General features: G+C 38.1%; 1 protein-coding gene across 9 annotated transcripts in view; it reads left to right on the top strand.

The window, feature by feature from the left end:
* KIAA0825 (KIAA0825 ortholog) overlaps positions 1-27,314 on the top strand; it is a 239,425-nt gene that overhangs the window by 170,845 nt on the left and 41,266 nt on the right. For all 9 annotated transcript variants that reach the window (XM_031666300.1, XM_031666301.1, XM_031666302.1 and 6 more), the window contains one exon: positions 3,325-3,464. In XM_031666300.1, coding sequence (XP_031522160.1) covers positions 3,325-3,464 — 140 coding nt within the window. The remainder of the gene's footprint in view (positions 1-3,324; positions 3,465-27,314) is intronic.

The raw sequence follows: 27,314 nt of genomic DNA on the forward strand, positions 1-27,314 counted from the left end.
CAACATGTACATATTTGATACATACATACGTGTGTGTGTGTATGTGTGTGTGTGTGTGTGTGTATATATATATAAAATTTCCCTTTCTGTCATTTTTTGTAAGGCTAATCTCACTTTCACAGCTCCACCAGCTCAAAGGCTGAGGGAACATATGCTTCTCCATATGCCCAACACAGATTCCTCAATGCATTTATTACTCAGAGCTTGGTGATTGAAGAATGTTTGTACTATTTTATTTTTCCTCATAGTGAGTCATTCTACTGTACATTTAAAAATCTGTGATAAGTTGAAAGATCCAAGAATTGAGGTACATGTCAACAAACAGCTTTCCATCTGGTAAATGAGAGATTTTATTTATAACCAGGTATTCAGATACAGTGGTATAAAGTGACATTCAAATGATTTTATTCCATGACTGAAGGGCTAAGGAAAACACTAACCATGTCCAATCCATTCACCACACTGCAACCAGATCAGGAAACTCCTCTGCCTTAAACTTTCCAATGGGCCTAAAATCCACACCTTGGGATATTAAGGCCCTCCACAATCTAGCTCTCGGCTCCTCCTTCAGACTAGCTCTCAAAGATTCCCTTTCCTTTCTACACTCCAGCCAAATGGGATCTTTCAGTTCATTAAATGCCTTAAGTTAGCACTCAACTCAAGCATAATATACAGGTAGGAAATGTTCAAAACCCAAATCAATGTTAATATACAACTTACTACCAAGTAGCATTTTTCATCCATTGAACCCCAAAGGAGCATCTAGAAGTCAGTGTTTAGGGTTTAGGATGGAACTAGGGACAGCCATTGTGAGGATCTGTTTTAGATTTTTAGTCCAAAGGCTCAGCTAGTGAATTCTTCCTTTGGCACCACATTTGGAACTACTGCAGAAGTCAGACCCAGACTAATCTGCAAAATAATTCAGAACTCCTGGGATGTTCAGAACTGAGAGACTTGATTCCTCTGGCCCTTGAGTTTAGTAACACCCTTCTTCTCTCTTTACCACTCACCCAAGGAGGGAGGTTTCCTAGCTAACAGTGCCCCACCAATTGCCTAAGGAGTTATTCCAATTTGAGACATGTTATCAGAGTTTTACATGGGAAACCTGAGTTGGCCCAAAGTTTAAGCACAAGCTGATAGGTTTTGTGTATCATAAGGTTATGAGATGTTCCAAACACCATTCCAAGCCAAGGGGGAGGTGATCCGGGACTTTTTCATTTTGTGTCTTTGAATCTTCTCACTTTTGTTTCAGCCAGCCTTTTGGCAATGCGTCCTCATCATTTTTTTTTCTATAAGTTTGCCTACTCATTTATGAGCAGAAAAATCAATCACTTAACATTTAGAAAGCCTTTAAATGTGCTTAGTTCACTAGTAGAAGCTTTTGGATATAAAGCAAGTGTCTTCACAAAGTTTGAATCTGGGTGAATTGAACAGATAAAACTTTAGTTGATGAAATAATAAAGTGCTAAAATGTGTAAGCTTGCCACTGTGAAGATAAATTTCTAGTGAAGACTTCACTGGGATAGTGAATTTTTTGTGGCAAATTAAAGGAAGAGTAGGATTAAGATAAAGATAAAAGGTTATAGGGAATTATTGCACGGATGGTATCTTAGCTCTGGCTGCTATAACAAATATACCATAGACTGGGTGGCTTAACACACATTTATTTCTCGTGGTTCTGGAGGGTGAAAGTCTAAGATGAGATACAGCACAGTTGCAGTTGCATACTAGTGAAGGCCTTCTTCCAGGTTTCCCAGAGTGAACTTCTTGTATCCTTATGCAGAAAGAGGTCAGGCTAATTCTCTAGCCTCTTTTAGAAGGACTGTAATCCCATTCATGGGGTCTCCACTTTTATGAACCCAGTTATCTCCCAAAGCCCCCAACACCGGATACATTGGGATTAGAGTTTCAACATATGAATTTTGAGGAGGGGGAGCACAAACATTTAGCCCATTGTGGGTGCAGCCAAGGTGGACCTGCGCAAAGGCAGAGGCAGGAAAGAGGATGCTAACTGGTCCTAACCCTACTGCCTGTGCTTCAGAAAGCACTGCCTACATGCATCAAGCCTTACCATGCATGCAACAGAATCTCCTGGAGAAAGATTGTCGAAACACAGATTTCTGCCCTGTCCCCTGCTCCCCGCCTCCACTCCCCACCCCAGAATTTCTGATGAGATGAGGCTGGAGAATTAGGATTTTAAACAAGTTCTCAGGTGATGTTGATGCTGCTTGTTTGGAGCCCAAGCTTTGAAAACCACTGGTCTAGACTGTGTTGATAACTGGATGGCTTAAAACACAGTAAATTGCATCTGCTAATGATAGTGCTGCCAATTGCCTCTCTCAGTGATACCCTTTGCTCTGAATTACTTTCCACCCTGAAGCATATGATGCTCCCATTCTCACCTCTAGATTGCTCAGTCCACCTTCCCTTCCCCATGCCGCCCTATTCCCATGTCCTTAAGGCTGTCACCAGATTGAGTTTAACTATTTCCTGCCTTTTTTGTTGTTGTTCTCCTTGTAAGTTGATTTCCCATTTTTTGACTGTTAGCCAATCTAAATTTTAGATTTCTAGATTTTAGAAGGGAAAAGCAAATAATGTTATCAGTTCCTTTGCTCTCCTGCTGATTCACTGGTAAATGAAAGTGGTGATGTGAGAGATCTGATTTCTATTTTCTGTTCAACACTGATGATAATTTTTCAAGCAGAAGCATATCTGCCTTGGAATTCTTTCCCTTTGATGAAATGATTACGCAAGTAGGTAACAGTGTAACAGCAGTAGTTCTGATAATTGAATGTTGATGTAAGGCTTTACATATTAAATAATTAGATTACAGTTGATCCTTGACAGAAGCTTTGAATTTTTTTCATCTGCAATCACAGTATAGAGCTCAGTATATAGCAAATTACAAACTAGCGAAACCCATCAGAACTTCTCTCAATTAATAATGAAAGGAGTTAATAGCACATAGTAGGCATTCATATATTAGGTGAATAAACAAATGAATGCATTCCAAAAAATGCATAAATAGTTTTTCTTCCCTCCACGAAACAAAAACAGACATAGTTCCATGAAATATAGGCATGGGTATTTTGTATCAGTTTTAAATTTGGCAGGGTACCAAATGTTAATTTGCTTTTAGCTAGTTGAGATTAAATGTAATTCCTTCCCCAGGCAACCCTAAAGTAAGTAAGCATGAAAGCATTTTCAGAGTAATCTGGGAGGAATTGACATTTAAAGGAGCTAGCATTACATCTGTACTTTAAGGCTATTAATTTCATAGATAAATTAACTTCATTACTCTATCTTTATCTTGCATTTTGAAAGGACTCCATCAACTGGAGGACTGAAAGCTGAGGGTCAATTGAAACTGCTCTTATCCCAGCCAGGTTGTAACTGGAACTTGCTTCTGGAAACCCTTCTGCATCATGATGGACTTTTACTGAGAATCTTGCTGAAGAGCTCAAGTGAGTATGGGTAGTTATAAAAATGTCCTCGAAAAACCTAGTCATTACTCGAGTTGAATAACAGTTTTTTTCCTAGGCAAACATTAGAAGAAGGATGTAAACCAGTGGCATGTATCAACATTCAGTTGGGTTAGCAGCAAACAAAAGCATTAAATCGCTTTACCAACCTATTTGAAAGAATTTATTTCAAGGACTTTGAATGAGAGAAAATTATATTTTTATATGACACTGTTCTATCGCAACTACCATTATATAGAAATGTATCAATATGCAGGGTTTGAAATGCCTAAAAAAATTGTAGGAGTGCAGTTATATTTCCAAAGCACAATCTGAATTAGACCTAGAGAGAGAGAGAGAGAGAAAGAGTATTAGATTAACACTGGGAATTTCAGTGTATCATGAAGAGTGCTTGTGCAACTTACAAACAAGCAAGCTGTGGCCTACAGCTATATCCGTTGGAGCATAGAGTAGTAATCACCAGAAAATTCTGAATGGAAATTGAGGAGTAATATAAGACCATGCTTCTCTTAATTAGTTTCTTTTTTTCCCCTGTAAATGCTTTTTAAGAAAATGGTAAGTAATGTTATGTCAGTATAATATTACATCTCATTGTAGTCCCAATTCATCTAGGAAGAGCTTTTCACCATTTTCTCATACTCCTGTGCATCTCTCCTATTCCGTACCACAAGCGAAGCCTGATTACTTTATCAATTACTAGTTTCATTGTAGGTTTCCCAAATCAAAATCTTTCTTCTCTAATTCCCTATCACCTGCAGGACCCAAGTCTCTTCATCATTCAAATATGATCCAGAATAGTTTTCTAACCTTTTCCCCACTATTTCCTTGCACACACCACCCACTTACTCCTGTAACAGTTGTTGTCCCCAAAGCCCCAAGCATGCGTTCACTCCACACCTTGGCTCACCTGTCTTTCCTACTTAAAGACCTGCCATAAACTACTTAGCTTCCACCAGTCTGCAAAGGCCAGCTGATGTTTCAGAGCTTTGAATGCTCCATCTTACACTGATCTCTTCCTCCCCTGAACTTCATACTGAACTTTCATCTTGGCTACTTTATTTGCCCTTAGCATGCACTGCCTTGTATTTTTATTGTGTTTATATATGAATGAGGCTAATGTCATTAGGCCCTACCAGCCTGTTAGTATACAAATGAAGTTCATAGCCTTTCCTTGTGTAAATAGCTCCAGTCATTTCTGGTAATTTTTGTTATCTCACATCTGCTCAGGACCTGTGCCCCGTATTCTCTCCCATCCACCTTGATGTTTGGTTCCCAAAAGGCACTTAGGAGCAGTGTCTCTTGTAAGAATATTGCTTCTCTCCTGGTGCTCTCCAAACTCTAAAGCCATGTGGTGCCAAAGGTCATCACAACTCCTCAGGCCTCACTGTATTCCAAGCAGAAAGGCAAAGCTTGCTCCCTCCCAAGCCCGGAATCTGATTTTATTTCCTTAGCTCCCAAGCCGTACTGTTTGGAACTCAAATCTCACAAAGTTTATCCGAAAACAATTTATTTAGCTTCAGGCTTAACCACTCTCCTAAAGAGAAAACTCACACTAGGGAATCTACTTCCTCAAGTAACCAACATTTGCTGTTCACTTATTAGTTATCAGGCACTATGCTAAGCATTTTATATGTGTTATCTAATTCGATTCTCTCTATAATCTTATAAAAGATATACTATTGTTACTCTCATGTTAAACATAAGGACATTGGCATTGAAGATAATTATTACTTACCCACTGATACACATATCTGATAAATACTGAGTAGATCTAGATTTTGTACCCAGCCATAGCTTTCGGTCCCCTGCTCTTCCAATACAAATACTCATGCAAATTAAACCCTAAAGCCAAATAGTGTAGTATTGGGAAGAATTGTTCTGTCCACTCTCAGGTTGGATCAACCAGGACATCTTGGTACACATGCATTTAACTTGCCTTTCCAGCTAGGTAGGCAAGGCTGTACTGTAGATTTTTATATTCCTCCTTAAGCTGGCACAGTGCTTTTTACATAAACAGTCCAGTAAACAGTGTTTGGCCAATCAGTGATCAATTAGAACAGAAAACATGGCACTTCCCTTAAACTTTATAGTCTAAGTGCTTGTCAGACAAAGCAGCTACGTGCAAAGGATAATATCTAACAAAGCTGAGAGTTACTCTCATGTAATCTTTGAAACTCACAGGCATGGTCCTGTAAGAGAAATGGTCTCCTACTGATAGAGTTATGGAGAATAGATTGTAAAATCAATTGAGATAAACCTTTTGACTATGTTGAGATAGCCACTAACTACAGGAAGTACAATTATAGTTATGAATATTTAACCATGTTCTCTTACAAATGAATCCTACAATTACTTATCAAAAATAATTATGTCCATCTTCTGGTATGTATAACATAATGTTTTAAAGAAACTTGGAGTTATCAAAGGTATCACATTGTACTACTTTTAGTTCTGGTTCTTATGGAGTACAGCAGTGTATTTACCCAACCTGCTCAAAAACCCATCATTTTAAACAAAGACTATTAGACTACATGGTTGCTGTCGTATTGTCTTGTACTGAATTTTACTAGCTACTTCAAATACCATAAGGATAAAGTGACTGAATTTACTAATCAATTGATTGACCTAGTTCTTAATCTCCAATAGAATTCTTGTCACTTTAAATTAGAAACCATATATTCATGGAATCTTGTTAATTATACTAATATAGAAATTATTATGCACACACAAATTAATTTGTAATATTTTAAAAGATATTTTATTATTTGATTAAAAGTCTCATGATATTTCAGAGTACCATTTTGTAATTTAGAAGCTTGATTGTTTTAGGAAATATTAGCAAAGCAAAATCTTAGAGTAAAATACTCCAAATTATATATTTCAAGCAACATAATTATCAGTTTTTTATGGGGGATTTTTTATTATTATTATTATACTTTAAGTTCTAGGGTACATGTGCATAATGTGCAGGTTTGTTACATATGTATATTTGTGCCATGTTGCTGTGCTGCACCCATCAACTCATCAGCACCCATCAACTCGTCATTTACATCAGGTATAACTTCCAATGCAATCCCTCCCCCCTCCCCCCTCCCCATGATAGGCCTCGGTGTGTGATGTTCCCCTTCCCGAGTCCAAGTGATCTCATTGTTCAGTTCCCATCTATGAGTGAGAACATGCGGTGTTTGGTTTTCTGTTCTTGTGATAGTTTGCTAAGAATGATGGTTTCCAGCTGCATCCATGTCCCTACAAAGGACACAAACTCATCCTTTTTTATGGCTGCATAGTATTCCATAGTGTATATGTGCCACATTTTCCCTTAATCCAGTCTGTCACTGATGGACATTTGGGTTGATTCCAAGTCTTTGCTATTGTGAATAGTGCCGCAATAAACATATGTGTGCATGTGTCTTTATAGCAGCATGATTTATAATCCTTTGGGTATATACCCAGTAATGGGATGGCTGGGTCATATGGTACATCTAGTTCTACATCTTTGAGGAATCACCATATTGTTTTCCATAATGGTTGAACTAGTTTACAATCCCACCAACAGTGTAAAAGTATTCCTATTTCTCCACAGCCTCTCCAGCACCTGTTGTTTCCTGACTTTTTAATGATCGCCATTCTAACTGGTGTGAGATGGTATCTCATTGTGGTTTTGATTTGCATTTCTCTGATGGCCAGTGATGATGAGCATTTTTTCATGTGTCTGTTGGCTGTATGAATGTCTTCTTTTGAGAAATGTCTGTTCATATCCTTTGCCCACTTTTTGATGGGGTTGTTTGTTTTTTTCTTGTAAATTTGTTTGAGTTCTTTGTAGCTTCTGGATATTAGCCCTTTGTCAGATGAGTAGATTGCAAAAATTTTCTCCCATTCTGTAGGTTGCCTGTTCACTCTGATGGTAGTTTCTTTTGCTGTGCAGAAGCTCTTTAGTTTAATGAGATCCCATTTGTCAATTTTGGCTTTTGCTGCCGTTGCTTTTGGTGTTTTAGACATGAAGTCTTTGCCCATGCCTATGTCCTGAATGGTACTACCTAGGTTTTCCTCTAGGATTTTTATGGTATTAGGTCTAACATTTAAGTCTCTAATCCATCTTGAATTAATTTTCGTATAAGGAGTAAGGAAAGGATCCAGTTTCAGCTTTCTACTTATGGCTAGCCAATTTTCCCAGCACCATTTATTAAATAGGGAATCCTTTCCCCATTTCTTGTTTCTCTCAGGTTTGTCAAAGATCAGATGGCTGTAGATGTGTGGTATTATTTCTGAGGACTCTGTTCTGTTCCATTGGTCTATATCTCTGTTTTGGTACCAGTACCATGCTGTTTTGGTTACTGTAGCCTTGTAGTATAGTTTGAAGTCAGGTAGCGTGATGCCTCCAGCTTTGTTCTTTTGACTTAGGATTGTCTTGGAGATGCGGGCTCTTTTTTGGTTCCATATGAACTTTAAAGCAGTTTTTTCCAATTCTGTGAAGAAACTCATTGGTAGCTTGATGGGGATGGCATTGAATCTATAAATAACCTTGGGCAGTATGGCCATTTTCACGATATTGATTCTTCCTATCCATGAGCATGGTATGTTCTTCCATTTGTTTGTGTCCTCTTTTATTTCACTGAGCAGTGGTTTGTAGTTCTCCTTGAAGAGGTCCTTTACATCCCTTGTCAGTTGGGTTCCTAGATATTTTATTCTCTTTGAAGCGATTGTGAATGGAAGTTCATTCATGATTTGGCTCTCTGTTTGTCTGTTACTGGTGTATAAGAATGCTTGTGATTTTTGCACATTAATTTTGTATCCTGAGACTTTGCTGAAGTTGCTTATCAGCTTAAGGAGATTTGGGGCTGAGACAATGGGGTTTTCTGAATATACAATCATGTCATCTGCAAAGAGGGACAGTTTGACTTCTTCTTTTCCTAACTGAATACCCTTGATTTCTTTCTCTTGCCTGATTGCCCTAGACAGAACTTCCAACACTATGTTAAATAGGAGTGGTGAGAGAGGGCATCCCTGTCTTGTGCCAGTTTTCAAAGGGAATTTTTCCAGTTTTTGCCCATTCAGTATGATATTGGCTGTGGGTTTGTCATAAATAGCTCTTATTATTTTGAGGTACGTTCCATCAATACCGAATTTATTGAGCGTTTTTAGCATGAAGGGCTGTTGAATTTTGTCAAAAGCCTTTTCTGCATCTATTGAGATAATCATGTGGTTCTTGTCTTTGGTTCTGTTTATATGCTGGATTATGTTTATTGATTTGCGAGTGTTGAACCAGCCTTGCATCCCAGGGATGAAGCCCACTTGATCATGGTGGATAAGCTTTTTGATGTGCTGCTGAATCCGGTTTGCCAGTATTTTATTGAGGATTTTTGCATCGATGTTCATCAGGGATACTGGTCTAAAATTTTCTTTTTTGTGTGTGTCTCTGCCAGGTTTTGGTATCAGGATGATGCTGGCCTCATAAAATGAGTTAGGGAGGATTCTCTCTTTTTCTATTGATTGGAATAGTTTCAGAAGGAATGGTACCAGCTCCTCTTTGTACCTCTGGTACAATTTGGCTGCAAATCTGTCTGGTCCTGGACTCTTTTTGGTTGGTAGGCTATTAATTATTGCCTCAATTTCAGAGCCTGTTATTGGTCTATTCAGATATTCAAGTTTTTCCTGATTTAGTCTTGGGAGGATGTATGTGTCCAGGAATTTATCCATTTCTTCTAGATTTTCTAGTTTATTATTGTAGAGGTGTTTATAGTATTCTATGATGGTAGTTTGTATTTCTGTGGGATCAGTGGTGATATCCCCTTTATCATTTTTTATTGCATCTATTTGATTCTTCTCTCTTTTCTTCTTTATTAGTCTTGCTAGTGGTCTATCAATTTTGTTGATCTTTTCAAAAAACCAGCTCCTGGATTCATTGATTTTTTGAAGGGTTTTTTGTGTCTTTATCTCCTTTGGTTCTGCTCTGATCTTAGGTATTTCTTACCTTCTGTTAGCTTTTGAATGTGTTTGCTTTTGCTTCTCTAGTTCTTTTAATTGTGATGTTAGGGTGTCAATTTTAGATCTTTCCTGCTTTCTCTTGTGGGCATTTAGTGCTATAAATTTCCCTCTACACACTGCTTTAAATGTGTCCCAGAGATTCTGGTATGTTGTGTCTTTGTTCCCATTGGTTTCAAAGAACATCTTTATTTCTGCCTTAATTTCGTTATGTACCCAGTAGTCATTCAGGAGCAGGTTGTTCAGTTTCCATGTAGTTGAGCGGTTTTGATTGAGTTTCGTAATCCTGAATTCTAGTTTGATTGCACTGTGGTCTGAGAGACAGTTTGTTATAATTTCTGTTCTTTTACATTTGTTGAGGAGTAATTTACTTCCAACTATGTGGTCAATTTTGGAATAAGTGCGATGTGGTGCTGAGAAGAATGTATATTCTGTTGATTTGGAGTGGAGAGTTCCGTAGATGTCTATTAGGTCTGCTTGGTGCAGAGTCGAGTTCAATTCCTAGATATCCTTGTTAACTTTCTGTCTTGTTGATCTGTCTAATGTTGACAGTGGGGTGTTAAAGTCTCCCATTATTAATGTCTGGGAGTCTAAGTCTCTTTGTAGGTTTCTGAGGACTTGCTTTGTGAATCTGGGTTTTCCTGTGTTGGGTGCATATATATTTAGGATAGTTAGCACTTCTTGTTGAATTGATCCCTTTACCGTTATGTAATGGCCTTGTTTGTCACTTTTGATCTTTGTTGGTTTAAAGTCTGTTTTATCAGAGACTAGGATTGTACCTCCTGCTTTTTTTTTGTTTTCCATTTACTTGGTAGATCTTCCTCCATCCCTTTATTTTGGGCCTATGTGTGTTTCTGCACGTGAGATGGGGCTCCTGAGTACAGCACACTTATGGGTCTTGACTCTTTATCCCATTTGCCAGTCTGTGTCTTTTAATTGGAGCATGTAGCCCATTTACATTTAAGGTTAAGATTGTTATGTGTGAATTTGATCCTTTCATTATGATGTTAGCTGGTTATTTTGCTCGTTAGTTGATGCAGTTTCTTCCTAGCCTCGATGGTCTTTACATTTTGGCATGTTTTTGCAATGGCTGGTACCGGTTGTTCCTTTCCATGTTTAGTGCTTCCTTCAGCGTCTCTTGTAAGGTAGGCCTAGTGGTGACAAAATCTCTAAGCATTTGCTTATCTGTGAAGGATTTTATTTCTCCTTCACTTATGAAACTTAGTTTGGCTGGATATGAAATTCTGGGTTTAAAATTCTTTTCTTTAAGAATGTTGAATATTGGCCCCCACTCTCTTCTGGCTTGTAGAGTTTCTGCCGAGAGATCCGCTGTTAGTCTGATGGGCTTCCCTTTGTGGGTAACCCGACCTTTCTCTCTGGCTGCCCTTAAGATTTTTTCCTTCATTTCAACTTTGGTGAATCTGGCAATTATGTGTCTTGGAGTTGCTCTTCTCGAGGAGTATCTTTGTGGCGTTTTCTGTATTTCCTGGATTTGAATGTTGGCCTGCCCTACTAGGTTGGGGAAGTTCTCCTGGATGATATCCTGAAGAGTGTTTTCCAACTTGGTTCCATTTTCCCCCTCACTTTCAGGCACCCCAATCACACGTAGATTTGGTCTTTTTACATAATCCCATACTCCTTGCAGGCTTTGTTAATTTCCTTTTCTTCTTTTTTCTTTTGGTTTCTCTTCTCGCTTCATTTCATTCATTTGATCCTCAATCGCTGATACTCTTTCTTCCAGTTGATTGAGTCGGTTACTGAAGCTTGTGCATTTGTCACGTATTTCTCGTGTCATGGTTTTCACCTCTTTCATTTCGTTTATGACCTTCTCTGCATTAATTACTCTAGCTATCAATTCTTCCACTTTTTCTTCAAGATTTTTAGTTTCTTTGTGCTGGGTACGTAATTCCTCCTTTAGCTCTGAGAAGTTTGATGGACTGAAGCCTTCTTCTCTCATCTCGTCAAAGTCATTCTCCGTCCAGCTTTGATCCGTTGCTGGCGATGAGCTGCACTCCTTTGCCGGGGGAGATGTGCTCTTATTTTTTGAATTTCCAGCTTTTCTGCCCTGCTTTTTCCCCATCTTTGTGGTTTTATCTGCCTCTGGTCTTTGATGATGGTGACGTACTGATGGGGTTTTGGTGTAGGTGTCCTTCCTGTTTGATAGTTTTCCTTCTAACAGTCAGGACCCTCAGCTGTAGGTCTGTTGGAGATTGCTTGAGGTCCACTCCAGACCCTGTTTGCCTGGATATCAGCAGCAGAGGCTGCAGAAGATAGAATATTGCTGAACAGTGAGTGTACCTGTCTGATTCTTGCTTTGGAAGCTTCCTCTCAGGGGTGTACTCCACCCTGTGAGGTGTGGGCTGTCAGACTGCCCCTAGTGGGGGATGTCTCCCAGTTAGACTACTCAGGGGTCAGGGACCCACTTGAACAGGCAGTCTGTCCCTTCTCAGATCTCAACCTCCGTGTTGGGAGATCCACTGCTCTCTTCAAAGCTGTCAGACAGAGTCGTTTGCGTCTGCAGAGGTTTCTGCTGCTTTTGTTGTTGTTTAGTTGTGCCCTGTCCCCAGAGGTGGAGTCTACAAAGACAGGCAGGTTTCCTTGAGCTGCTGTGAGCTCCACTCAGTTTGAGCTTCCCAGCGGCTTTGTTTACCTACTTAAGACTCAGCAATGGTGGGTGCCCCGCTTATGGGGGATTTTTTAAAATAAATAGTGTGTTTTTCACTTCTTAAGCTAATAAGCAACTTCGGCAAAGTCTTAGGATACAAAATCAGTGTGTAAAAATTGCTAGCATTTCTATACACCAACAGTCAAGCCAAGAGCCAAATCAAGAATGCTTCCATTCACAACTGCCACAAAATGAATAAAATATCTAGGAATACAGCTAATAATGGAAGTGAAGGACCTTTACAAGAAGAACTACAAACCACTGCTCAATGAAATCAGATGTGACACAGACAAATGGAAAAACATTTCGTGCTCATAGAAAGGAAGAATCAATATCATGAAAATGGACACACTGCCCAAATAAATTTATAGATACTATGCTATTCCCATTAAGGTACCACTGACATTCTTCACAGAGCTAGAAAAAAACTGTTTTAATTCATATGGAACCAAAAAAGAGCCTGTGTAGCCAAGGCAATCCTAAGCAAAAAGAACAAAGCTGGAGGCATCATGCTATCAGACTTCAAACTATACTACAGGGCTATAGTAACTAAAACAGCATGGTACTGATATAAGAACAGACATGCAAACCAACGGAACAGAACGCAGAACCCAGAAATAAGACCGCACACCTACAACTATCTGAACTTTGACAAACCTGATAAAAGCAATGGAGAAAGGATTCCCTATTTAACAAATGGTTCCGGGAGAACTGGCTAGCCATATGCAGAAAATTGAAACTAGACCCCTTCCTTACACTGTATACAGAAATCAACTTAAAATAGATTAAAGACTTAAATGTAAAACCCAAAACCATAAAAACCCTAGAAGAAAACCTAGGCAATACCATTCAGGACATAGGTATGGGCAGAGAGGTCATGATGAAGATGCCAAAGGCAATTGCAACAAAAGCAAAAATTGACACATGGAGTCTAATTAAACTAAAGAGCTTCTGCATGGCAAAATAAGCTATCAACAGAGTAAACAGACAACCTACAGAATGGGAAAAAATTTTGCAAACTATGCATTGGACAAAGGACTAATATCCAGCATCTATAATGAACTTAAACAAATTTACAATGAAAAAACAACTAACCGGATTAACAAGTGGGCAAAGGACATGAACAGACACTTCTCAAAAGAAGATATACATGCAGCCAACAGTTATATGAAAAAAATGCTCAACATCATTCATCATTAGAGAAATGCGAATCAAAACCACAATGAGATACTATCTCACACCAGTCAGAATGGCTATCGTTAAAAAGTCAGAAAATAACAGATGCTAGAAAGGTTGTGGAGAAAAAGGAGCAATTTTACACTGTTGGTGGAAGCATAAATTAGTTCAACCATTGTTAGGTACAGAGTTTTTCTTGATAAACAACTGCTATGGTTTGAATGTCTCCTTCAAAACTCATGTTGGAATTTAATTGCCATTGTAACAGTGTTGAGAGGTGGAACCATTAAGAGTTGATAGGGCTTGAGGACTCTGCCTTCATGAATGAATTAATACCATTATCATGGGAATGGTTTAGTCATTGCTCAAGGGGATTCCTAATAAAAAGGATGAGTTCAGCCCACTTCCCTGTATCTTGTACACTGGCTTCTGCCTTCCACCCTTTCACCATGAGATGACCCTCATTAGATGCTGGCGCCATGCTCTTGGACTTCCCAGCCTCCAGAACTGTGAGCCAAATAAGCTTGTGTTCTTGTTAAATTACCCAGTCTGTGGTATTGTGTTATAGCAACAGAAAATGCACTGAGACGATAACCACATACTATAAAGATTAAAGCATATGGGATTCATCTCATTGTGAAAGTGATGTCTGTAGCTTTTTGTTTTGTGCTGTGGAAATTATTTCTCAGAATTTATATGTGTTTCAAAAGAATTGACAGAGCCTATAGGAAATGGCTCTCTTGTAATCTGAGATGCAACTTCACTGAGCATCAGAAAATAACAAAATTAAATAAGTGAATGGTAAGGATTTATAATATATGCCTCATAGGCTGCAAACTTTTAGGAAGTGGAATTATGTCTTTGCCATGTAAAATAATCCTTTCTGTGTAAAATATGTAGCATTTTGAAGGAATGATTACATTGCTAAGCTTAATAAAAGTAAACTGATTTCACATGGTAGGTGACTTTTAACACTCTGAGTACAGTTCAGTTGGCAGGAGAAGGTAATGTTTGTTGGTTTTAAGTTAGGTCATTTTAAATCTGCAGGGAAGAAAGTCTCAACTACAAATTATCACAGAAGATTTTAAAATTGTGAGACACTATTTTGAATTATTGACTTTTAACACCCAAGGCAATTGTTCTGGTAATTATCTTGCTGAGGCCACTAGGTCTTACAGGTTTCTTACATGTGTCATCAAAGGAACAAATATTTGGCAATTTCCCGATTGTTAGCAGGTAACCTTTCCTGCTAGTGACATTTGAATGAAGTGTGACTAACATTCTTTCCTTTGCCTATTGCCCCAAGAATAATTGCCAGTAAAACTTCTTGACTTCTGATAATATTAATTTGTAATATAGTAACAACAGCAAACTAGTAAATGCATACTATTAACATGTTCCAGACATCGTTTCTAAGTAGTTTAAATGTGTTTACTTATTGAAACCTCATAACAGCTCTGTGTGGTATGATTGTCATTTCCCTTTTAGAGATGAGGAAACGGAAACACAGAGAAATCCAAGTTGCACAACTAGTAAGTGGCAAAGAAGGATTTGATCTAGGCAGCTGGCTTTCAAATTCTGTTTCCATTCACCACAGTACATGGCATCCATGCAGCACCGCAGAACATTTACCAAATATCAATATTGCACAATTCATGGGAACTATCAGAAACCGCAGTAGTAGATAATTTTCATAGTACCTTTTGTACTTTTTAACCTCATGACAAAGTGCCTAAAGTTAACGAAGAAAAAGATCTAGAGAAAATTCTGGCTAAACGGCTACTACCACTAGCAAGTAACTGTTGCCTTAAAGAATGAATCAACTCAAAATTATCTTACCATATAGTTAATATTTTCTTGGTCTTTCAGGTAATATTTGGCATTTTTGGCAGCAGATTGGTGTTTTGTTGTGTATGGTGTGTGTGTATGTGTGTGTGTTTGCTGTTATCATTTTTTTTTTTAGTTCTTTATTATTAGAAATGGGGTCTTGCTATGTTGCCCAGGCTGGTCTCAAACTCCTGGCCTCAAGCAGTCCTCCCACCTTAGCTTCCCAAAGTGCTGGGATTACAGATGCCCAGCCATGTGTTTTGTTTTATAAGTGTCACCAAAGTGCAATTTAATAATTGCCTTGAAGGAGGTGACCTAAAATAATCCATTGTTAGCCCACCTAACCATGATGTCATAGCTGCTTTTGCTAGTAATGATGTCTGCACTACAGGACTCTGACTTGTTCAATCTTTTTTTTTTTTTTTGGTCACTTTCTTTACTAAGAACAATAGACCCATATTTGTGTGTCACCATATGGTATCCTATTCCAAGATCCTATCTAAGAATGCTAATGAACTAGTTTACAGGTATCAGTGGGCTCCATAAAATTATTGGTCCCAGAAAGAGTTACCATTTAGGTTCTTTTGAGACTTCATGAGGGTGAGGTGGGGGTGGTGCTTCTAGGGGAGGTGGTGGGATATGGATTATGTAAAATAAGGCTTCTTGTCTTTAAAGTGCAAGCATATTACCTGGGGATCTGGTTAAAACTGCAGATTCTGATTCAGTAGGTCATGGGTGGGGCCTGAGATTATGTGTTTCTCTAACAAACTCCCAGGTGATGCTGCTCCTGCTGCTGCTGGTTCCTGGGCAACTTTCTTAGTAGCAGGATACCAAACAAGGCATCTGCTGCTATAGAAGGCAAAAGAATCTGAGTATGTGGCTTGTCCTCATAACATATTATAGGCCTATAAAAAGACAATTTACTTAAGAATTATTACAAACTGTTTTACCAGGACATTCATAGTGGTCAGCAAGCATAATCTTATTCACATACAGAACTGATTATGTTACCCGCTTGCTAAAAACTGATAGCGGCTACCCAATGCTTTTAGAGTAAGAACCCTAATCCTTGCAACACCAACAATCCCCTGCATGCTCTAGATGTGGCCAACTTGTGCAGCTCATCTCATCCTACTCACCCCCAGCATAGTATGCTCCAACACAGAGTCATGCATTCTCTGGTTTAAGTTGTGCATCACAGATTTGTATAAGCAATCTCCCTGTAGAAGTCACTTGAAGAAAGGGGCAGCTGCTCTAACACTAGTGACTTTTCAATTGTCCCATATGCCAAGTTCTTTCCTGCCACAGAGTCTTTGAAATGTTGTTTTTATTTATTTATTTCTTCTACCTAGACCTTTTCTTGTCTCTATTTACCTGGCATCTGTGAGTCACCTTTTAGCATAAATGTTATTTCCTGGGAAGTCATCCCTGATTATCCTGGCTGGGTGAGGTCCCGCTTTACTTCTTTTTGTTACAATTTTAAGTGAAACGTTAATTGACATAATTGGTATTTAATGTCTATTTCAGCCACTATGAGTTTTAGGAAGTCAGGGATAGCTCATCATTTTATCCCCCGTGCCTGGCCTGGTTCATGACACTGTAGACTGGTAATGACAGCATAGAACATGCTTTAAAAAAGTATTTGTTGTCCGGGCACGGTAGCTGGTAGCTCAAGCCTGTAATTCCAGCACTTTGGGAGGCCGAGACGGGCAGATTACGAGGTCAGGAGATCGAGACCCTCCTGGCTAACACGGTGAAACCCTGTCTCTACTAAAAAAACACAAAAAATTAGCCGGGCGAGGTGGCGGGCGCCTGTAGTCCCAGCTACTCGGGAGGCTGAGGCAGGAGAATGGCATAAACCCGGGAGGCGGAGCTTGCAGTGAGCTGAGATCCGGCCACTGCACTCCAGCCTGGGCAACAGAGCGAGACTCCGTCTCAAAAAAAAAAAAAAAAGTATTTGTTTAATGACTGCAAACTACTCAATTTCCATGACAATTCTGTTTTATTCATTGATCTCTCTAAACTCTCATTTTCTCATTTCTAAATGGGGTACTAATATTGACCTTATTAATTCATTCTGAGCTTTAAAGGGTAAATAAACAATAAAGTACTCAGTGCATTACCTGGCACATAGTAGGTACTTACATTAGATTCTTTTCATTTTTTTTTATATTGAATGCCTGGAAAATATGTCTGATGCATTTTTTATCCTCTGATTACTCCTGTGCTCTTTATGCAGTGGTCTGTCCCTGCACTGCTCAGTAACCCTCCCCTTCCGCCTAAGCATACATTTCAGTGTCTCCTGGGAGATGAGGTTCTCACTTTTGGACATCTTTGTGCCTGGGAAGGTGTTGCCCTAGCAGCTGTCGTGTATTTGAAGATGAGACGTAGACCAAGTAAATATTCTCAAGTTCTATATATTTAGGACTCCTTGAGAATCTCTGCATATAACTTGGGAGATTGGCAGTTTGAATTTTGCTGTGATGTTTCACCTGCATTGAATCAAATCTTCTCTGGCTTGGCAGTGACTGAAATATTTTATATTCTATCTCTTCATGGAGCTTAGAAAATAATATGACTGTAGAAACGTGTCTTCCTTAGTAGTTAATGTGCTTCTAGTATTAGTATGTAAAATGATTGGGCATTATATTACAAGTAATACTATTATGATGAATTTCTGCAGCATCTTTTCCCAAGCAACTCAAATGATTTAATATATTATTTCATTTATGACCTGGGATTATTAGGACCATTTTGCAAATGAGAAAAATTAGATAACAGAAAAATTTAGTAAACTGACCACTTGATGTTTTATGTGGTCCTTGCTAGAAAAGCCATTATTTCCTGAAAGTCTATTGTTTTTAAATGAATTCTGAAATGAAAACATGAGACTTCGTGAGGGTAATTTTTTTTTTGAAATAAGAAGTAATATTCTTCTGAGTTAATTTCTGATGTGATTTTATTTTATTTTATTTATTTATTTATTTTTTAATTTTTTTTTGAGACGGAGTCTCGCTCTGTTGCCCAGGCTGGAGTGCAGTGGCCCGATCTTGGCTCACTGCAAGCTCCGCCTCCCAGGTTCACGCCATTCTCCTGCCTCAGCCTCCCAAGTAGCTGGGACTACAGGCGCCCGCCACTACGCCCGGCTAATTTTTTTGTAATTTTAGTAGAGACGGGGTTTCACCGTGTTAGCCAGGATGGTCTCGATCTCCTGACCTCGTGATCTGCTGGCCTCAGCCTCCCAAAGTGCTGGGATTACAGGCGTGAGCCACTGCGCCCGGCCTCTGATGTGATTTTATAAGTAAATTCTCTATTCAACTAATATTTAGTGAGCATCAAGTAATATTTAGTGAGCATCAAGTATGTATCAGGTCCTGTTTTAGACTGCAAATAAAATGGTAAACATGCCACGTCAAATTGCCTTCATACATTAAGAGCACAAAATCACCTCGATCAGCAGGCTGAACTGTCTACTCTTTCTGTACAGAGATTCTGGTGCAAGGAGACCCTCTCTACTCTACACCCAGGCAGATCTCCAGGCTTTCAGAGTACTTGCTTGCTTGGTCCAGCAGCATGAGTTGCCCCACTCCTCTTGTGCAGAGATCTTGCCGCAGGGGGTCCTCTCAGCTCCATGTGCAGGCAGCTCTCCAGGCTTTCAGAGCACCACTCATCTGGATCAGCCTGACTTTCCAACCTTCCTGTGCAGCTTCTGGTGCAGGGAAGCCTTTCTACTTCACTCCCAGGCAGAGCTTCAGGCATCTGGATTACAAGTTTAGTCTATCCTCATACCTGTGTAGAGAACTTGGATCTGAGGTGGCTTCTCAGCTCCAAGCTGAGGGACACTTCTGGGCACTTGGGGGCTGCTTTATTGGATTGTCCCTTGGCACTGATGCCTGTGCCTGACATCGGGGAACCTGTAGGTGGACCTGCCTGGTCTGACTCCACCTTTTGTGGCCCCTGCCACCTCCCAGGGCTGAGTAGGGAGCTCGGACCACTGTACATCCCATGAATCAGCCCACTGCCTGAGGCAGCAGAGAGCCTCTGCTAGTAAACAAGGATCAACTATATACCCAGCCACATTGACCACAGCCAGTTTTTACCTGTAAGTACCATCTGTGGGCTTGTAGGTTGAATTCCACGTGCCAAAAGAAGTGCATATGTCTATAAAAGCAAAGCCAAAAGACCCAATCCAGCATTCCCTACAGTCACACTCCCAAGAAACAGGAGAAAGGGAAAAGGGAAAGAAAAAAAAAAACGTTCTAAGGAAAGAAAGAAAAAGAACACATACTACCTGCATGAAAACAACTACAAAAATTAGAAATGCCAACGTCTCCAAATGAAAAGGAAACAGCACAAGAATTTTGGCACAATGAAAAATCTAAATATAGTGACACACCCAAGGATTGCACTAGCTCTCCAGCAATGGTCTGGGGCCAAAATGAAACTCAGAAAGGACAGAAGAAAGAATTGAAACATGGATTGCAAGGACGCTCAATGAGATCCAAGACAAGGTTGAAAATCAACACAAAGAAACTTCTACAGAAATCCAGGAAATTCTGGAATTGAAAATCTCATTTAAGGAATTTCAAAGTAAAACTGAAAGCTTTATCAATAGACTAGAACAATCAGAAGAAAAAATCTCAAAGCTTGAAGACTGGTCTTTTGAACTCACTCAGACAAAAATAAAGAAAAAATAATTTTAGAAAATAAACAAAGTCATTAAGAAATATGGTACTGTGTAAAGTGACCAAGTCCATTAATTATTGGAATCCTGAGAGAGATGGAGAAAAAGTAAAAAACCTGGAAAATTTACTTGAGGGAATAATTCAAGATCACCTGCAAAATACTATTCAAAACGAACATCACTAAGTAATATGGTCACAAGACTATCCAAGATCAAGGCTAAAGAAAAAAAAGATCTTAAATGCAGCTAGAAAAAATGGCCTGATCATGTACAAAGAGAAACCCATCAGGCTAACAGCAGACTTCTCAGCAGAAACCTTGTGAGTCAGTAGAGATTGGGGGCCTGTTTTCAGCATTCATAAAGAAAAGAAATTCCAACCAAGAATTTCATATCCCACCAAACTAAGCTTCATAAACAAAGGAGAAATAAAATATTTCTCAGACAAGCAAGCACTAAGGGAATCTATTACGACCAGAGCAGCCTTTCAAGAGATTCTTAGAGGAGTTCTAAATATGGAAACAAAATAAAGATACCTGTTCCCAGAAAAACACACATAAATATATAGCCCACAGAAAAAGCATCCACACAATAGAAACTATGAAGCAACCAGCAAACAATTTCATGATAGGCTCAAAACCTCACATGTCAATTATTAACCTTGACTGTAAATGGCCTAAATGCCCCCACTTAAAATACACAGAGTGACAAGTTGAATTAAAACACACACACACACACACATACACACACACACACACACACACACACACACACAAAACAAGACCTTATCCTCTGCTGTCTCCAAGATACCCATCTCACATGTAATGATACCCATAGGCTCAAAGTAAAGGGTTGGAGAAAGATATAGCTTGCACACAGAAAACAAATGAGAGAAGGGATCACTATTTTTATATCAGATAAGATAAACTCTAAATCAACAACAGCAAAAAAGAAAGAAGGGCATTACCTAATGACAAAGAGTTCAATTGAACGAGCACACTTAACTATTCTAACTATATACACACCCAACATTGGAGCACCCAGGTTCACAAAACAAGTACTTCTAGACCTATGAAAAGGTTCAGACAGCCACACAATAATAGTGGGGGAGTTCAACACCCAACTGACAGCATGAGACATATCATCAAGGCAGAAAATTATAATAAAAGTTGAAAAAAATACTTACACCATTTTAAAATTGCCTTTATAAAGCTTATATTCTTTGGGATTGATTGCTGAGGGCAAGGTGGAAAGGACAAACCTTATAAAAAGTAGACAAGTTCAGCTACTAATAATAAGTACCATAAAGTACTTTTTATTCTTTTTTTGAGACAGGGTCTTGCACTCTCACCCAAGCTAGAATGTAGTGGTGCAATCACAGATCACTGCAACCTCAAACTGTTGGGCTCAAGCAATCCTTGCACCTCAGCCTCCAAAGTAGCTAGGTCTACAGGTGTATACCATCTCACATGGCTATTTTCAGAAAATGTTTGGTAGACATGGGAGCTTGCTATGTTGCCCAGGCTGGTCTTGAACTCCTGGCCTAGAACAATCCTCCCTATTCGACCTCCCAAAGTCCTGTGATTTCAGGCATGAGCCACCAGGCCTAGCATGCTTTTCTAAAACAGTGTGACTAATAGAGATTGACAAATTGAGTGATAAAAAGACTTATGAAAAGCTGACACCTACTTATGCTTACATATGGTTTCAGAGTAGATGGAAAATGTCCTTATTTAGTATTAGCTATTTGGAACATATGTACACTCTTTCAATATTCATGAACAGGGCTGGCAAATTTTTTTTATATACAAGGCCAGATAAAAAATATTTTAGGCTTTGTATACCATACAGTCTTCATCATAATTGTTGAACTAAGGGAAGAAAAAGTACTATCTTTTTTTCACCAATTGCAAGGTTCTTGGCTGACACCCCATAACAAAGGACAAATTAACAAGAGAACAGCATAAAAATGTATTTAAGATTTCTTTTTTTACTATTCTTACCATTTTAATTGATACATGATATTTTACATTTTTATGGGGTACATGTGAGTATTTGTTAATGCATAGAATGTGTAATGATCAAGTCAGGGAATTTGGGGTGTCCATCATCTGGAGTATTTTTCACTTCATTTATATCATTTCTATGTGTTGGGAACATTTCAAGTCCTCTCTTCTAACTACTTTGAAATATACGATATTGTTGCTAACTATAGTCACCCTACTCTGTTGCTGAATGCAAGAACTTATTTCTTCTAACTGTATGTTTGTAGCCAGCGACTAAACTTTCTTCAATACCCTCTTACCCACACACTATTCCAAGTCTCTGGTTTCTATCAGTTTATTCTTTACCTCCAATAGATCAAGTTTTATGGCCTCCACATATGAGTGACAATATATGGTATTTGTCTTCCTGTGCCTAACTTATTTCATGTAAAATAATGACCAGTTCCATCATCCATGTTGCAGAAAATGACATGATTTTATTATTTTTATGGCTCAATAGTATTCCATTTTGCATATATACCATGTTTTGTTTATCCATTCATTTGTTGATGGACTCTTAGGTTGAATCCATATCTTTGCCATTATAAATAGTGCTGCAATAAACTTGTAAATGCTGGTATGCCATTGATACACTGATTTCTTTTCCTTTGGGTAGATATCTAGTAGTGGGATTGCTGATTCATATGGTAGTTCTGGCCAAGCATGGTGGATCATAACTATAATCCAAGCACTGAGAGAGAGTGAGGCAGGAGGATTACTTGAGACCAAGAATTCGAGACCATTCTGGGCAACATAGCAAGACCTTGTCTCTACAATATTAATAATAATAATAATAACAACAACAATACAAAATTATCCAGGCATAGTGGCATGAGCCTGTAGTCCTGGCTACTTGGAAGGCTGAGGTGGGGGGATCACTTGAGCCCAGCAGGTCAAAGCTTTAGGGAGCCAAGATCACATCACTGCACTCTAGCATAGGCAACAGAATGAGACCCCATCTCAAAAACAAAACAAAGCAAAACCAAACCAAAACCAAACCAAACCCATATGGTTGTTCTATTTTTAGTTTTTTGAGAAATCTCCGTATTGTTTTACATAGTGGTTTATACTACTTTATATTCCCGGCAACAGTGTATAAGTAAGTGTTCCCTTTTCTCCAGATCCTCACAGCATTTGTTATTTTTTTGTCTTTTTGGTAATAGTCATTCTAACAGGGGTAAGATGATATCTCATGGCCTGATTTGCATTTCTCTGATAATTAGTGATGTTGAACATTTTTCATATGTTGACCATTTGTATATCTTCTTTGAGAAATGTCTGTTCATGTCCTTTGCCCATTTTTGGTGGCATTTTTTTTTTTAACTGTTGAGTTGTTCAAGTTCCTTATATACTCTAGACATTAGTTTCTTTTTGGATGAATAATATGCAAATATTTTCTCCCCTTCAACAGGTTGTCTCTTCATTTTGTTGTTTTCTTTGCTGTATAGAAGCTTTTCAGTTCAATTAAGTCCTGTTTGTCTGTTTTTGTTTTAGTTGTCTGTGATTTTGAGGTTTTAGCCATAAAGTCTTTGCCTAAACCAATGTCCTGAAGCATTTTCTCTGTTTTCTTCTAGTAGTTTTATAGTTTCAGACCTTATGTTTAAGTCTTTTACCCATCTTGAGTTTATTGTTGTATATGGTGAGAGATGGAGGTCTAGTTTCACTTCTTCCGCATACACATGGATTTCCCATTTTTCCAGCACCATATTCTAAAGAGGGTGCATGTTTCCCCAGTGCATGTTCTTGACACCTTTGTTGAAAATCAGTTGGCTGTCAATATGTGGATTAATTTTTTGATTCTCTAATCTGTTACACTTGTTTATGTTTCTGTTTTTCTATTAATACTATGCTGTTTTCGTTATTATAGCCTTGAAAGAGATTTCCAGGTAGTGTGATGCCTCCAGGTTTGTGCTTTTTGTTCAGAATTGCTTTGGTTATTAAGGCTCTTTTTTGGTTCCATATGAATTTTAGGATTGTTTTTCCTAATTGAAGAATTACATCAGTATTTTGATAGGGATTGCTTTCAATCTATAGATTGCTTTGGGCAGTATGGTCATTTTGACAATATTACTTATTCTGACTCATAAGCATAGGATTTTTTTTTCATTCTTTTTGTGTCCTCTTCAATTCCTTTCATCAGTATTTTGTAGTTCTTCTTGTAGAGGTGTTTCACCTCCTTGGTTAATTTTATTCCTAGGTATTTTTTGTAGTTATTATAAAAAGGATTTCCTTTTTGATTTCTTTCTCAACTAATTCATTATTGATGTACAGAAATGCTACTAATTTATGTACATTGATTTTGTGTTTTGTAGTTCTACTGAATTTATTAATCATATCTAAGAGTTTTTTGTTGGAGTCTTTAGTTTTTTCTAGATATAAGATCATCTCATCAGGAAAGGACAATTTGACTTCCTCTTTTCCAATTTGGCTGCCTTTTATGTCTTTTTCTTACCTGTTTGCTCTGGCTAGGACTTCCATCCAGTACTGTGTTGAATAAGAGTGGTGAAAGTGAGCATCCTTGTCTTGTTACAATTCTTAGAGGAAAGACTTTCAACTTTTCCCCTTTTAGTATAATATTAGCTATAAGTTTGTCATATATGGCTTTTATTATGTTGAGGTACGTTCCTTCTATGCCTAGTTTGTTGAGTTTTTTTTAAAAAAATTTAGAGATTGGGTCTCACTGTCTCATCCAGTCTGGAGTGCATTGCCACATAGTTCACTGTAACCTCAAACTCCTGGGCTCAAGCAATTGTCCTGACTCAGCTTCCCATGTAGCTAGGACTACTGGCATGCATCAGTATGCTCAGCTAAGTTTTGTGTTCTTGTTTTTGTTTTGTACAGTTGAGGTCCTGCTGTGTTGCCTAGTCTGGTCTTGAATGCCTGGCCTCAAGTGATCCTCCTACCTTTGCCTCCTAAAGTTTTGGCATTATAGGCATGAGCCTCCATGCCTGGCCTGTTGAGAATTTTTATCACAAAGGGATACTGAATTTTCAAATCCCTTTTCTTTGTCTATTGAGGTAATCATATGGTTTTTCTTTATTCTGTTGATGTGATGTATCAGGTTTATTGATTTATGTATGCTAAACCATCCTTGCATACCTGGGATAAATCCCACTTGATGAAGTTGTATTTTTTTTTTGTTTTGTTTTTGTTTTTGTTTTTTTGAGACGGAGTTCACGCCATTCTCCTGCCTCAGCCTCCTGAGTACCTGGGACTACACGCGCCCACCACCACGCGTGGCTAATTTTTTTTTTTTTTTGTATTTTAGTAGAGACAAGGTTTCACCCTGTTAGCCAGAATGGTCTTGATCTCCTGACCTCGTGATCCACCCGTCTCGGCCTCCCAAAGTGCTGGGATTACAGGCGTGAGCCACCACACCCGGCAGTTGTATTATTTTTTGATGTGCTGTTGGATTTGATTTGCTAGCATTTTATTAACAATTTTTGCATTTATGTTGATCAGGGATATTGGTCTGTAATTTTCTTTTTTTGTTGTAATCCTGTCTGGTTTTGGTATCAGGGTAATGCTGGCCTCATAGAATGAGTTAATTAGAAACATTAATAGAAACATTCCCTTCTTTTTACTTTTTTAGAATAGTTTGAGGAGAACTGGTGTTCTTCTCTGAAAGTTTGGCAGAATTTGGCAGTGAAACCGTCTGGTCTTGTACTTTTCTTTGTTGGGAAACTTTGCATTGCTCCTTTCATCTCGTTACTTGTTATTGGTCTGTTCAGGTTTTCTATTTCTTCCTGAATTAATCTTGGTAGGTTATATGTGTCCAGGAATTTATCTGTTTCCTCCAGGTCTTCTAATTTGTTGCTGTTTAGCTATTCATAATAATCTCTGATTATCTTCTTTATCTTTCTGTGGTATCAGTTGTAATGTCTTCTTTTTCATTTCTGATTTTGTTCATTTGGATCTTTTCCTTGGTTTATTTTGTTTATATTTTCAAAAAATTACTTCTTCATTTATCATTTGTATTTTTAAAGTCTCTTTTTCATTTCGTTCTGCTCTGGTCTTTATGATTTCTTTCCTTCAGCTAATTTTGGGTTATGTGTGTTCTTGTTTTTCTAATTCCTGGAGGTGCATCATTCAATTGTTTATTTGAAATATTTCTGCTTTCTTATGTAAGCACTTATTGCTATAAACTTACATCTTAACACTGCTTTTGTTGTGTCTTGTAGGTTTTGTTGTGTTTAAATTTTCATTTGTTTTAGGAATTTTAAAAAATTTTCTCTTTAATTTCTTTCTTGACCCAGTGGTCATTCCGGAGCATGTTGTTTAATGTTTATGTATATTTGTACAGTTTCCAAAAGTTTCTTTTGTTATTGATTTCTAGTTTTATTCCTCTGTTATGATTTTCATTTTTAAAAGTTTGTTGAGACCTGTTTTGTCTCCTAACATATGGTCTATCCTGGAGAATATTCCCTGTGCTGATGAGAAGAATGTGTATATTTAATATTATAAGTTTTATATGACACAAGAGTTTTCCAAAATGAAGATCCAAAAACACAGAAAAAAACTGTATTTGTTATGGACAGTTATATGGAAGTATTATTGGACACAGGAAGTATGATCTAATGGCAATAAACTGTGGGAAGCTTAGTAAGACCTGTTTGCTCAGGTTTATTATCTGTGTGAAAAAAAGTTATATTAATTGAAAGTTTTGTAAATAAATGATAGGTCTTTATATTTACATAGATTATTAGCCTTTTATACAACAAAGTGCAATGTTATTAAACTAATTTTCTATTTAGATTTTAATTTTATTTTAGTTAATTTCGCAGTGAACTAGGCTGTGACATCAAAATTTAGTATTTCCTTGAAATAATTTTCTTGTGATACTTCACGTCTTTTTAATTTATTGGCCTGGTGTTTTAGGTTTTGAATCCTTATTTTACATGCTATAATTTCTATTTTTACACTTTCTCTCTAATACCTGGATTGAAAATGAGTCTTTCAGCCTCCTCCCTTTGGTGAAGGATGCTCATTAGTGCCTGGTTAATTCAGAGTCCCTGAGCTCATGGCACACTCTTCTACAACATTGCTGCCAAAACCACTTTAGTGTCTCAGCAGGAGCTTGTCATTAACAACATTCTTGTAGAAAGTAGAAAGTAAAAATTAAGCAGGCTGGGAAAGCCAAGTGCTAGTGTACCATGTATGTGTAAATCTTTGGTACCAATAAATAGTCTCCTGGTGGGTTGGTGGTTGAGTTTCTTGCCTGAAACCACCCTTCTTTTGAAGCACTAACAAGTTGAAATTCTTGAAAGGAGTTTAAAATAATGCATGCAGCGAAAAGAGCCCTTCAGTGTTATTGAGAAGACATTTGTTTATATAATCTATAAAACATTTGTTAAAGAAGGCAAATGAAATTCAAAATAGCATCTTTACCACTAGGATTTTTACTGGTAAAATCTGGGTCAGACAATATTGCTTTAAATATGTGGCTTGCTGATACT

This window comes from Papio anubis, chromosome 5, assembly GCF_008728515.1.
Source record: "Papio anubis isolate 15944 chromosome 5, Panubis1.0, whole genome shotgun sequence".
Classification (NCBI taxonomy): domain Eukaryota; kingdom Metazoa; phylum Chordata; class Mammalia; order Primates; family Cercopithecidae; genus Papio; species Papio anubis.